General features: G+C 40.9%; 1 protein-coding gene across 1 annotated transcript in view; it reads right to left on the minus strand.

Moving 5' to 3' along the window:
• The window catches only part of hcn4 (hyperpolarization activated cyclic nucleotide-gated potassium channel 4), a 64,201-nt gene extending 52,692 nt beyond the window's left edge, over positions 1 to 11,509 (minus strand). Inside the window, exons 1-2 of the mRNA XM_041036592.1 lie at positions 11,496 to 11,509; positions 10,595 to 11,272 (exon numbers count right to left, since the gene is read on the minus strand). Of these exons, the coding sequence (XP_040892526.1) occupies positions 10,595 to 11,272; positions 11,496 to 11,509 (692 nt within the window). The remainder of the gene's footprint in view (positions 1 to 10,594; positions 11,273 to 11,495) is intronic.
• Between the last annotated feature and the right edge of the window lie 2,044 nt (positions 11,510 to 13,553).

Genomic DNA, 13,553 nt, shown 5'->3' on the forward strand with positions numbered 1-13,553 from the left:
AGAGGGATTTACTAAATACCTGCAGAGGGGAGAGGAGAAGCAAAATCAACTGAAAGGAGTCAACCTTGCCTAACACTGCTAAAAGAGATCCATAAATAAGATTACAAGTGGTTCTACTGGTAGGACATCAAGGTAAGGGCACAGCGTAGGATTTTTCATTCACCTCTAAAGCTTTGTCTAGGACTGTTATTCAACAGAGCCAGCAGAAAGACAATGCTAAGGCCAATGTCACGTCCACTGCAGCAGAACACATTTTTTAACAGATAGACGTCTGATCCTTTAACAGGTAAGCACTAACAAGTAAATCTGTCTAATTAGATACTTCTTAATTTGTGAAAACCTTCCACGTCTGTATGTGTAGTGTGTCGTTTAGCATTCAGTGCACTGTGGTGCTCAATATGTACTGTATAGCTTTGCATTCAACTCAATCTAAAACATCTTCTCAGTTGATCAGAGGGTTTATTTATAAAAACACAGCACATTCCTTAAATAAAAAATCTCTATTAATGGTTAAAAAGATATTAAAACATTTGAATAAAGAAATAACCCCAGAATTTGTTGGAACTGAATAGTTTCTTTTCACTTAGTCTTTGTTCAGAGATGAGGACAGTGATTCAGAGGCCTGGAACCAGCCTGACCATCTTAGGGGAAACTCTCTGAACGCTGTAGCATCAGTCCCAGACGCTCAAGTTTATGCCCCAGATCCGCTCATTGAAATAAGTTGCTCTGATGTTTGAATAGCCCAGAAGTGTGCACTTAAGAGCTCTGACTAAATCATGAAATCACCAGAACCACTTTACAAACTGACCAGATGTAATCAGGGAGCCCACTGAGAAGAATGCTCTGAAGTAGCCAAGTCTGTGTTTCCTGCCCCCTTTTCATACCAGGGGGATCTTTTCTCCTATTTTTTTTTTTTTTTTTGGCTGTTACTGGAGAGGCTCTGCCTGGTGCGGTGAGTTGCTACTCAGTGTCCCTGTCCTTGTCATCGCAGTTCTGCAGAGTCCTTCACATCCTCCCGGAGCACAACCTGCTGCCTATTTGCTCTGAGATACAAAATCTGGACAATTACAGACGTGCATGAGTAGTCTGCAGTAAGAAAATAAATATGCGCCCTGAGGACAAAAAAACTGAGACACGGTGTGTTTCAGGGCTGTCGAAGACACAGAGGAAAGAAAGGTCTCTGGCCGGTGCCATCAGCATTCACTTATCCTACTAGCAAGTGCCAGTATCAGCACTGCAGCTTTGTGGACTTTCATTCTGCTACTAATTGCATGTGTGTTTTATCATGATGCCTTGTTATCTCCCATAAGGTCGTTAGGGTCATGTCAAAGGGGTCCCCTGTCAGCCAGCCACAGAGTGTGGCAGAGGAGACACTAGCCAGGGCCTTCCTACTGAACACAAAAACTCCTCCCCCCCACCAGCCTGATGCCCTGTTGGAGAGGAGAGAGTCAGGGAGAGAGAGATGGAGCAATGGGCTTTCTCTTAACATAGATGAAGTGCTAAGATAATGTACTGTCTGTAATACCAGGTGCTGGTCATGCTGCAGACCATCACCCCATGCCCTTGCTCTGGGCTGCACCAGTGCTGGGCCATTATCTTCACCACTTCAGGTGCTGCAATCAGCAAATGGAGCCGTCACAATGAAAGCCTTTTCTATCCATCTCCAAAACGGTGATCTGGGGTCAAAGGGTGAGAGGAAGAGTAGAGGCACAAAAAAGAAAAAAAAATAAGGAGACAAAAAATGTGGAACGAGTGAGAGAAAATGAGACTCTGTACAACATTTTAAGACTGAAGGGCAGAGACAGCCAACAGAGGGAGTGTGTGAGGAGAGCTCTGTGGCAGTATGGTCTTCTGGGACAGGGGTCATCTCTTTTTGTTCCATGCTGCAGTACAGAAAACAAAACATCACCATTTCTGGGATCACCAAAAAAGATGTAAGGGAAAAACAAAAAGTATGAGGAAAATAAATATCAAAATTAATACAGCTTAAAAGCTGATGGAAAACCCTCACTAAGAAGACACTCTGAGCATGAAATCTAATCAAATCGGAGAGGAGATGCAGTTTATCTGATTTTTGCTGGTCTGCGTGAGTAAGAAAAAGCGGAGGCTTATCTGACTGTCAAACCGAAAGGGGCTGGATTTAGTATTTTGTTAGCTCTATAATTTCTTGATTGTCCATGCTAAACAGGGTCAGAAATTTGATTTATATGCACTAACTTGCTGCTGCTGCCTCCCTGTTCAATCAAACACACAACCGAAGCTGGTGTGGGGTAAAAGAGGACAAAGTGATTGACTAAAGAGATAGTGAAGATAAATCAGGAGCCCCCCCACCCACCCAATAACAGAGGAGTGGCAACAATCTTTCTCTCACCACTGCGTGTCTCATAATCCAGCCATTTGTCTAAGTCCTCTAGACACCCAGCATGTGGCAGGGCCAGGCCTAACACATTGATCCAAGGAAGCATTTCCTGTGAATCACGCCAGCCACATACAGAGTTCTTTATTCAGCGCACTGGACTCTGGTCCTGCCTTGAGTGGACAACCCGCTGTTTTAGCCTTCTATATAAAAACATGGAGAGTTCCTCCATGGAAATGCCCTCCTCCTGCCATGTCTGCTGGAGCACAGACGGCCTGAGAAAGAGATATCAACAATAGAATAATGGCAATCACAGATAAATTACTAGTAGCTAGTGTGAACGATCATTATGTGAACTGGCATGAGGATGTGTAGGACTCTTGCTTTTCATATGCTGAATTACTGTTGCACCTTGAGTATATGACCGAACATTTGACCTTGGGAACTGTAATTTGACAGAAGAGTCTTAACCCAAGGTCAACTTACCAGCCTTTGTCTGAGAGTTCAACTGCATCTCATGATTTTCAACATTTGCACCTTTGTCGTGAAGTAAGTTCAGATAGTGAAAATACTGAACCGAAATTCATTTTAACACAAGACGGCAAATGAACCAACATGACAACAGACAAAACATGAAAAAAATGACAAAACACAACCATAAGAAGCACTAACAAGTAAAAAAGTTCTTCACACATGTAACACAAAATTATATAAGCATTTAAAAAAAAAAAAAAAAACAGTTATTAAAACTGATTTTTAAAAAAAAATCACAATATGGTCTTATCTTTATGAATCATGGTAGCCTCTGAGAGTCCATAAATGTTAATACTGAATTTATGTCCAATCCCAGTATATGGTAATCCCTTGTAATAGCCATATATTTCTAGCATTTTACACATTATCTGATATTTAAAACATAAGAAAGACAGAAAGTTGATGGAGCTGTAGAAGAATGAAATGAAATGACTGTATTGGTGCAGTGTATCTGTCACTGTTACACGTCACATGGTTGTCTACTTGAGCCACCAACAGGTAGAATTGATTATTATTTCTGGCACATTCTGCTAATTGGCTCTGAACTGTGAGTGCCTCACATTAAATTCAAAGTGCTTCTTAATGTGGTGTTTCTCATATTTTGTCCACCCCCTGGACATATCAGTGCCAGTGCCAGTTTCACACCTTGGCCATTTCCTATCTAGGCTGATGGGAAAAAAAGCAATCCAATTTCAGAGAGACAAGGGGTGTGAGAATCCACCTGGGACACAGTCAGGGCTGAAAAGGTCAACCTGTATGTACTAGATATAGCAGAATTTGTGTGAGGAGGAATGAGCAGGTTGGGGTTGCAGCGTGCATGCAGAGGTCAGCACATGGAAAGTTGTGATTTGGTTACTGAACAACACAAACTATACATAAACACATATAAATATAAATAATTTGGCAGAATTAAACATTAAGCAGTCTCTCAGCATATCACGTTTCTCCAGCTGAAGGACGAATCAGGATCAAAATACAGTTTGCAATTAATACTTGAATATATTTCAACCTGCATGGGGTGCAAAGGGATGGGCTTTCATATATTAGGCCAGTTTCTGTGTCAGGCCAAAAACAGCGGTGTACTGAGCTGCCACATAATATGACTGCTTGTTTGGGCCCTCATAGCATTGTTAAAATTAGCAAATCCCAGCCATCTGGCTCCTAACTAGGCAAAAACAAACCAAGAAAAGTAGTTGCAAACAGAATTTCACCCAGGTCTGTGTGGAAATAGCGTGCCTGGATGCTGAATGGAAGACATCAGAGAGAAGTGATAGAATATGGGAGGTATTTTAACCCAAGCAATCTTAATTATTCATTCCAACCATGCTGACAATTCCCATAAAATACAGCGTGCTGTGCTTTCTTGGTAACCAAGTGATTTTATTGTTTTCAAAGTTTTCCTTTTTTTTAAATGTTCAACAAATTCATCAGTCATGGCACATGGGTTAGTAAAAGCAATAATATCAGAGAGAAAATTCTTTAGTTTGGTGATGATGCAGAAGGCTGAATCACTGCAGTGCCCGTAATCAAAGTAAAGAATGCCCTCTTGGGTATCATTGGAAGATTACACCTATATAATCTGTGTTGATGTTGATTGCCTTTTCGAACAGCCAGAAGCAGAATGTGTCAACAGAAATACAGAAAGGTCTAATGTCACACACAAGTCACCTTCAAACTTCAAACGTGACTTGACTATGGGGTGATAAATTGTTAAAAAATAAATAAATAAACACACGTTTTCTCCAGCAACCACCCTGAAACGTTGAGATAAGTGAAACTGACATATTTACCTCTGGTCAGTGGGACAATAATCACCTCTGTCCAGTGGCAAGAGAAATAAATTTGACACTGAAATGTGTTAAAAGAGGAAAAACTCGAGAATGGGTCTTGCCTAGTGTTGTGTATCCACCCGGAGAGATTATAAATTGATGCTGCGGAGCAGAGGATGGTGAAGCGGGAAGGACACCCAACATTACATTTGTCAGGTGACCAAAATACATCAAGCATACCAGCTGGGTGACATGCGGCACAGAAAATGCTTCCAGCCGGCTTTCCCATTTTCAAAATGTATATGATGTCCAATCAATCAATATAATCTCACCTCGAGATTACTTTGGCAAGGTTAAACTCAGCTCTCTGCCAAATACGTAAAGCTGAATTAAATGATGTTTCAGGAGGTGGAAATTACAGACGTGCAGAAGAAAAAATTCACGTGTTCTGATTTCACACTCCCACACAAGTGTGCCTGGCGAGGTCACACGGTACCGTTCAATCATTCTGCCACTATGACAGGCAACCTTCCACCCACCGGCCACACACATCCTCCCCGGGCTCCCTCCATTAAATAAATTGTGCTGTAATAATCTCTTGGCTCCTAATATTCGTGGCTGAGCACAGCAGCCTATTTTGACTACCCCACTTTCAGGCCCAGCCAGAACCATCTGTAATCCCCATGTTTTACCCTCAGTAAATTAAAGAATTATTTAATGGAGACCGAAAGGAATAGAGTGTCATTCATCCTATGTAGTCTGAAGCAGCCTTTTCCTTTCTTCACCTTCCCATTCAGATTATCACTATGAGACACGAAGACATGGCCCATGAAGCCACAGGCAAACACTCTGCAGTCTGGGCTCAGATCATGAATCTTTTATTTTAAACGTGTTGATCTCTCATGTGGATCTTACTGTCACCATCATTAAGACTCACTGCACTGAAAAACTGACAAAAACAGTTTGAATTGGGCTCTAAATGTCCACGCTTTACATTCATCTACTGCATCCCCAGCACCTCATCTTGACCTCTGTGTAACTCTCACTCACACTCCTGCCACTGCCACAGGGAGGGGAATCACCATCGCTGCAGCCGTGTATGTTTCTCCATCTCATTTTTCAATGAATCCACCGATGGCAAGCTGGAGGCCCCACAAGACCCAAACAAATCAATAGCAAAACGCGGTCTCAAATCAACCGTAATCAACCTGACTGAAACAGAGAATGTTGTTATTTAATCTGATCCCACACACTAACAAACATAATACACACAGATACACAAACACACACTCTGGTACAGTAAGCACACTGGATTTAGACAAAAATCCAGTAGCCGTTAGTGGCTGCTAAAGCTTGATAAGGACTGCAAACCTAAGGTGCACAGTTCGTGCAGCATTTCAAATATCTCAAAATTCATCAAAGGAATAATAAACACGAAAATCATTTCCCCCAGATTTCCCACAAAATACACAGGCAGTCTAAATTCAGGTAGCACAGCTACCATTCTCTCTTTTTCCTTATCAAGTTGTGTGAGCTTTTCGTTACCATTTAAGTCTTTTGAAGATTGAGATATGCAAATATGCAAAAGTCAACATTGCCATGCTAATACTGTGAGACGCTGTCCAAAAAAACATTTTTCTATTTGGGTTAATGGAGGACATAAAAATAGCTATGAGTCACTTCAGCAGGAGAAAGAAAACATCAAATCAGAAAGTGGTTAAATAAATAGGTAAAATTCGCCCTCTGAGTGCAGTGCACGCTCTTTGACTAAAAAGGTTGTTTCCCTTTAACTATATCACAGCCTTAATGGGCACATCGGTGACTACATTTGCTCTACTTTTCTTTAATGTATTCTCTGCAAAAAAAGAAATAAAAAATAACAGAAGTAAAATTGCAAGAAGTCTTTTCAGAGGATTTATTTTTGCCACTGTCTAGGTAAGTGTCCTCTGGGAAGCAGAACTTGATGTGCAGGAGGAATAAAAGGCTGTTGAAAAAGTGGACTTTGCAGAGGGGATGGAAGGATTCGCCTGACTGTTGCAAAGGGATTTAACTGATTGACAGAAACTGCAGGACAGCCGACCCCCCTCTCTGATAGTGTTGGCAACACAGCTCTAAAGGAGAAAGGGGGCTTAATAGAGCCTTCAGTGCAAAAAAAAAAAAAAAAAAAAGTTCTAATGTGCAACATCTTCTTTTCAATCTCTTCAGGGAAATGTGAGAGACTTTCCAACAGATGTGTCCTCTGGGCTCTGAATCACAAGATAATTAAAAGGCACTGGACGATCAGAGGGATGCATTCTAATATTGTGCCGTATCATTTGTCTAGAAACTCTGCACAATGCTGTTGCATTGATAGAATCCACTCAAAGGGCTCTATGCAAACAGGTAAGAAAAAAAAAATCCTCACCTGGTATTCATCATTCAAAGAGCATTCTTTGAGAGGGGTATCATTTTGTCAATCAAGCACTGAACTATTCTGCTGAAAGTATTCTATGATTTTTAACAGTCTCTATTTATGACCAAGGACACACAATATCACCAGGTCTCAGCACAGCTTATGGTGCATAAAGTCACATTTTCATGATAGAGACAAGTAAGAAGAGCAGATATCCAACAGAAGCATCCAGTGAGGAGCAGGGCAGAGGGCGCAGTAATCTCAGCACCAATCATATGTATTGCTCAACAATCCTATCAAGCCTGCAGATATTTTATGGTCATCGTGTGCTGAAGGATAATATAATAATCATCCTTATTTAAAAGGCTCCCTTTAGATCTGTCATTTTGTAGGGACGCCTGTTCTTTTTTTTGGGGGGGGGGGGGGGGGGGCTGTAGATGTTAACTGACCACATCTGTTCAGTGGGAGATGCTTGTTCAGAATCGAAGGAGGCTGTTCAGCATCGGATCTGAAAATGAAGCTGTAGATTGGATTATGATGCCATTTTTAATCCGTCTTTTTCCCTTGCAAGATATTGCTCCACCCCTGCTTCTTAGCGTTATACAATACTTGACAAGAGGAGATTTTGCTGAATTCCGGCACAGTGATGACTATGTGATTCCTTGTGACACTCTAATTTGAGCTTATGGTGCCAAAGCTTTGATGCAGACATGGGAATAAAACTTTGTCACAGAGACACTTCTCTTCTCCAGGCCCATTAAAAGGTCCCACTCATCTCCTTGTGTACTTTAATTACAGTCATCTTGCCCTGTCTCTGATCCTCATTTTGGAGGAAGTAGGCATCCGAGTATCATGTTTCTCCTCCAGTTCATTAAAAATGTGTATAAAATGTGTATATTATTAACTTATTTAAATATACTTGTGTTTATATTTATGTCTTTTCCCTGTTAGTCACAGAGAAATGCATGAGAATCTTTTCCCATTCACTGTTAACCAAGGCACAGACACAATGTTTTACACTCCTGATTGACTGCCACATCTGTGGTTTTAATTGTAGAGTTGAGTGATTACGTAATCATAGTGTTGTGTGCTTGAACCACAAGCAAACTGCTCTCAGATCGCCAAAATGTTTAATTACGGTAATACACAGTATCCACCCTCAGACCCCGAACAAGTGCAGGGCTAACCTCATTTTTCAGAACACTTCTCTCTCAGTGCATTTTCATTTATCTATTTATTTTGGTACATCTCACAGAGTGCAGTGTGAAACAGATTCTCTGTTTCGGTGTCTTGCTTAAAGACACTTCAGAACTGACGGCTGGGGCCAAAACTCTGACCTTTCGGTATCAGGACAGGCTCCCTGAGCCCAAAATCACCCTTACTCGTGACATTTACCACAGTGAGTAGGAGAGCAGGGGGGGTCAGAGGAAACACAACCAGCGGGGAGGAGCATAACAAAAATGGCGAACTGATACACTAATACATATCTCACTTCTTCATGATGACCTGTGCAGACGGTGAGTGGATTTGGAAATAGGAATCCCTAATCAGTATACTGTCTTAGAGTTATGAGGATAACATCAATATGCTTGAGACGCCTGCTACAGACTTGTACTTCTTTAAAAGGTTTTAACTGAGCAGACACTGACGAAATACTACCTGCAGAACAAACCAATCACAGAATGGGAACACTAAACAGCAGAATTGATCACCTGGTTCTGGCTGTGCCTCAATCACATGTAAGATTGGCTGAAACGTGGTGTTACAATCATCACAGTCATAGACACAAACAATTCAATTAAAAAAATAAAAATAAAAATCTTGACAGCTTTAGACAGCTGATGTAAGAGAGCATCCTAAAAAAGTGATGTCAACCACCACAGCGTATTTGTCCCTTCTCTCAGGATAAACAGGCAGATAAATGTGTCTGAAGTCTATTCTAGGAAGAGTCATATTTCGCCTCTGCCTCTGACACCCCGGCCCTGTGCGCAACTCACACTACAACTCACATGTCTCTCAAAGTCAGACATCTTGTTTCTGAGGGGGAAAAACACCCGTTTGGGGTACGTGATAGTTTCTATATTGTATGTCATTAAACCATCATAGCCAATCAAATACCAGGCAGCCTGGGCAACATTCAATGTCACAGACAAGGAGAAGTGTTACAGTACATGTAACAATGATGATACTGCTCTATATCCCTATACAGCAACATTAATGCCTCAGCATTAATGATTTAAATGAAATAGGCAAGTAGATGCACTGGCGAACTAAATGCCAAGGCTGACACAGCTTGTAATGAAACAGTTTTGCCTGAATTATTAAACTAAAGGAAAATGTGTTCAATTAAAAAAAAGGCTAAGGTTCATTACCTACTTACAATACAAGCTATGAGGTTGTCAGAGTAGATGTACTTTTTCAGATTTGTTTTAAATGGATTGATTGAAAGAAGAAAATTATGAAAATTATGTAAGTAAATGTTCATGAGGGCTGTCTAATAATATCAAGTTCCTATACACACCTATTTATACTACAGTGTGTACAGTTTGTAGATCAAGCCACAGCATTACTGTTTTTGGCAATAAATAACAAGTGCAGATAGTAACAGCTCACTGTCACCTCTTACAAACAAGACATCTGACATGCTAAAAAAGCCATATGCACATGTATGCATTTGAGTTAAACAGTTTCATTTTATCCACTGTTGAAAAGCACTCTACGATAACCATTCAGAAATCCTAAAAACCTTAAATCTAGTCTTGCTTAGCAGTTAAGAGCCTCCATGTGGCCATGAATCAGATGCATATGGCCAATAACATACTCAAGGGCACTAACAAGGAATCTGTATGACAGCACGAGCACTTTCTCTTATTCAGTTTTACTGCTGTATTTTGTCAATAGCATAGACAACACTGTTAAAGAGAAGAGCAGAACAAGAAAATCAATATGTAAGCCTGTAAAGACAATGTGAAGTGAAGGCCTCGTCACTAACCCTGATCACTAACGATGAACGAAGTCCCGTGAACACAAGTTTTCTCAAATAAAGGAGAAAGAAACCTCTAAAGAGATTTAATTATGTATCCATTTGGACTGCATTTTCACAACATAGGTAAACTGGCCTAATTAGCAAAGGTTGTGTTAACTGAGGGTTGTTTCATAACACAACACAGTGCGTCTATAGGCCTCCTAACTCACTAATCTACTGTGTTTTGGCACTAAAAAATCCTTATTAATTTAGCAATTATTTATAAACAAATAGGTAAATTGCAAGGATTTTTTATAAAGCAGTCAGGCAAACATATAACAGTCATGGCTGTTAAAATATAGTCTTTCAGCATGTAGTAAGGAGTAAGATAAGTGATGGAGGTAGTACAAAGCTTCAGAAAACAGTGACTGGGCTGCTCTTGAGGTGATGAATGCCCTAAGAAATGATGAACACACGGAGAAAAACATCTGGGCCTCAGCAAGGCAACGACTTTACCGTGATGCTTCACTGTAAAACATTTGTTGTTTGGAGAGCATGTGTATGGTGTCCGAATTTACCTGAAATCACTGTAAGGATGAATTATCCAAAATCCGGCGGATTTAACCCGCTCCTGTTCCCGTTCAACCGCCTTCTCACTTCCAAACATCCTCAGGGAGAACTTGTTGACCCCTGGTTGAAGCATTGCTCCAAACTGTCTGTGCATGAACCCAGCTTGATATAATCTCTCGTCGTCCGGCAGAATTTGATCAACGCCATCCAACTTTATAAACCCTGACTGCTGGCCTGGGGAATCGTTTTGGGTTCCACCGCCACCGCTGGCCCCTTGCGCGCCTTGATCCGGCGGCCCATCATCGATGGCTCCGGGGGGGCTCTCCTCGCTCGGGGTGACATCCCCCTCGGTGATCAGGCGTCTCTCTTCCGCCGAGTCCGAGTCGTGCACATGCCGACTTGTGATGGACGAGAGGCTGCCTCGAAACCTCCGGCAATCTCCATTTGAGCTGGTCTTCATCGGTCTCCCTATGTCCGTCTCCATGATCACAGACTCCCCACTTTTGGTCTCCCCGATGCCTTTGCAGCTTCCCCCAGAGGTCGGCGACGGTGACGGTAGAGGTTTCATCCTAATACTCTTCCTCCGGGTGTCCTTGTCTGCGTCTTCTCCTTCGCCCATTATAGATGCTTTCTGTCCAATGTGCTGAGGCAAACTGTAGAGCCTTTTACGCATGGAGGAGTGTAACCTGTCCATTATGACATTGAGACACAGTGGAGAAAATTAAATAAATCCAGATTGTGAGGCTGTATTTGAGACGGTTATTGCCACCAGCCCCGCGCTCCCTATCTGTTTGTGAGAGCGATCAGTCTGGAGCTAATCTGAATCCCTGAAAGCCTGCTACACATGACATGGACCGCCGTGGCTCTACTGAAACAGATGAGATATTCTCTTTTTCATAATTAGACTACCTGACAGTTTGCATATGTCCTCACGCACAGTCTGGGCGGTCCGCTTGGCCACTGCGTCCCCGATGCACATCTTTGTGCCGTTTCGACATTGTGCGCAAAAGTGGAAAAAACTGCTTGAAAGTCACCTTAGCGTGACATGTGAGGGATGTGCCGACGGACGGTGATACGGAGACGAGGGAAAGGTCACGCACGACGAAGGATGCTCTTTTCACCAGATGTCTTACCAGCTGCCATCAAACAACGCGACACAATCATGCAAAAATACAGTAGAGCATTCCAGGGACCGCTGACATCACTGATCCATAGTCAGGCTGCGTTTTGGTGAACTGTGAATATTCATGATGCTGATCTATTGGGTTGCCATAGGAGCGAGAACTGCAAATAAGCTCAGCCCACCTTGTTTAAAGGGGAATGCTCTTCCCATTCTTAAAACGCTGTCCTGTTCTCTCAAGTTAAGGCTACAGGTAGGCGATGCAAACCCATTGTTCAGCCCTGCAAGGCTGGGGGCTCCAAACGGAAAAGCCGAGTAGCCTGTTTGCCATCATACTGATCCACTGCGTAATTTGCGCACACAAATAGGCTATAGTTGAAGCTAGAAAAGGCTCGCCTTGGCAAAAGGTGTTTTTTAAACAGGTCATCATATAGATTTGTATGACTTTTCAAATTAGAACAAGTAAATGAAAATAAATACATACACAATTTGCAATTACTTGTCAACGCAATTATGAATTTATTATTCACAATATAATCTTTTTTATAGATGGTGACAAAACACCCGCATGGTTATAATAAATAACTACATATATTTTAGAAACTTGAAACAGTCTTGACTGATAACAAACAAATATTGCAAGAATAATGCAATTAAACCTTTTCATGACATGAGCAAACCCTTTCTACAAATATTTACTTTGCTACGTTCCCTCGTACTTAATTGACATCCAATCATATGGCCCAAATTCAGTCATAATCGTACACATCAGTAGTCACCGGTACTGATGTGTACTGATGTGCCCCCCACCCCCCCAGCCTGAAATCTGAGAGCTTATGTCATGACAGTTTCAGTGTATGAAGATTCTTTCTGTATTAAATTTCAATATGGTCATGACAGAAATTTATTCTATTAGTTTTAACATTATAGCCTAATATAAGCTATAAGACCCAGAATATCTGTTTGCATGATAATTAGCCAAAGCTCATTTTGTCAGTGGCAAGATATTTGACAGTTAACGATAAATCCCGCAAGAACATGGAAATAAGGAGGGAGAGCATTCCAGGATTTTTATAATAAAACTAAACCAGCCAGTTGGTTTGTGATGTCTTTGCTTTACATTAAGACTATGAATAAAATGATAAAGTGTTTACTAATAGATAAAAATGAGATCAACAGATGATTTTTTTTTTTTTTACCAACAGTTTCTAACAGGTAGGTCAGAATTTTTAATTGAGTGTGTTTGATTCTGTTGCAGAGAATGACTTTTTGTTACTGGATTTTTAAAACTTCTCTGTTTCTAAAAAACAAAACTCCAGTATCAGTTAAATAATACAGTGGTAAAGGACACTGACAGATGACAGGTATGATGGTTGACTTAAACTTGATGTTAATCAAATGGTTGCTTTGTGCTAATCAAACTTTTAATCCAACACTTAATTTTGATTTCAAAACAAAATAAAACTTTGAGACAGTTTGGTTCTGTTATATTTTGGGGTCATTAGAAAACTTAACAAGAACATCTAGGATCTGTGTTGCACACATTCCTTTCAGACCTTTCAATTTAAGCTAAGCTGAGAGAGACACAAACACATAAATGCTCCATGTGTATAATGTGTAGTGTTATCCCATACAGAACATACCCTCTGTCACAGTGTTGTCACAGTGCTAAACTGCCCTACATTTCAGAAATGCTTCCAAACTAAATTTAGAGCAAAAATGTAAAATTAGTAAATATAAGTCACACAAAATTTAGCACATCCATCCTGATTATTATGCCTGAATTCTGTAATATCCATTAAGACTTTTTTTAAAAAACACATTAGATCATACAATTTTAACATTAC

The sequence above is a fragment of the Toxotes jaculatrix genome, chromosome 1 (genome assembly GCF_017976425.1).
Source record: "Toxotes jaculatrix isolate fToxJac2 chromosome 1, fToxJac2.pri, whole genome shotgun sequence".
In the NCBI taxonomy this organism is placed as follows: Eukaryota; Metazoa; Chordata; class Actinopteri; family Toxotidae; genus Toxotes; species Toxotes jaculatrix.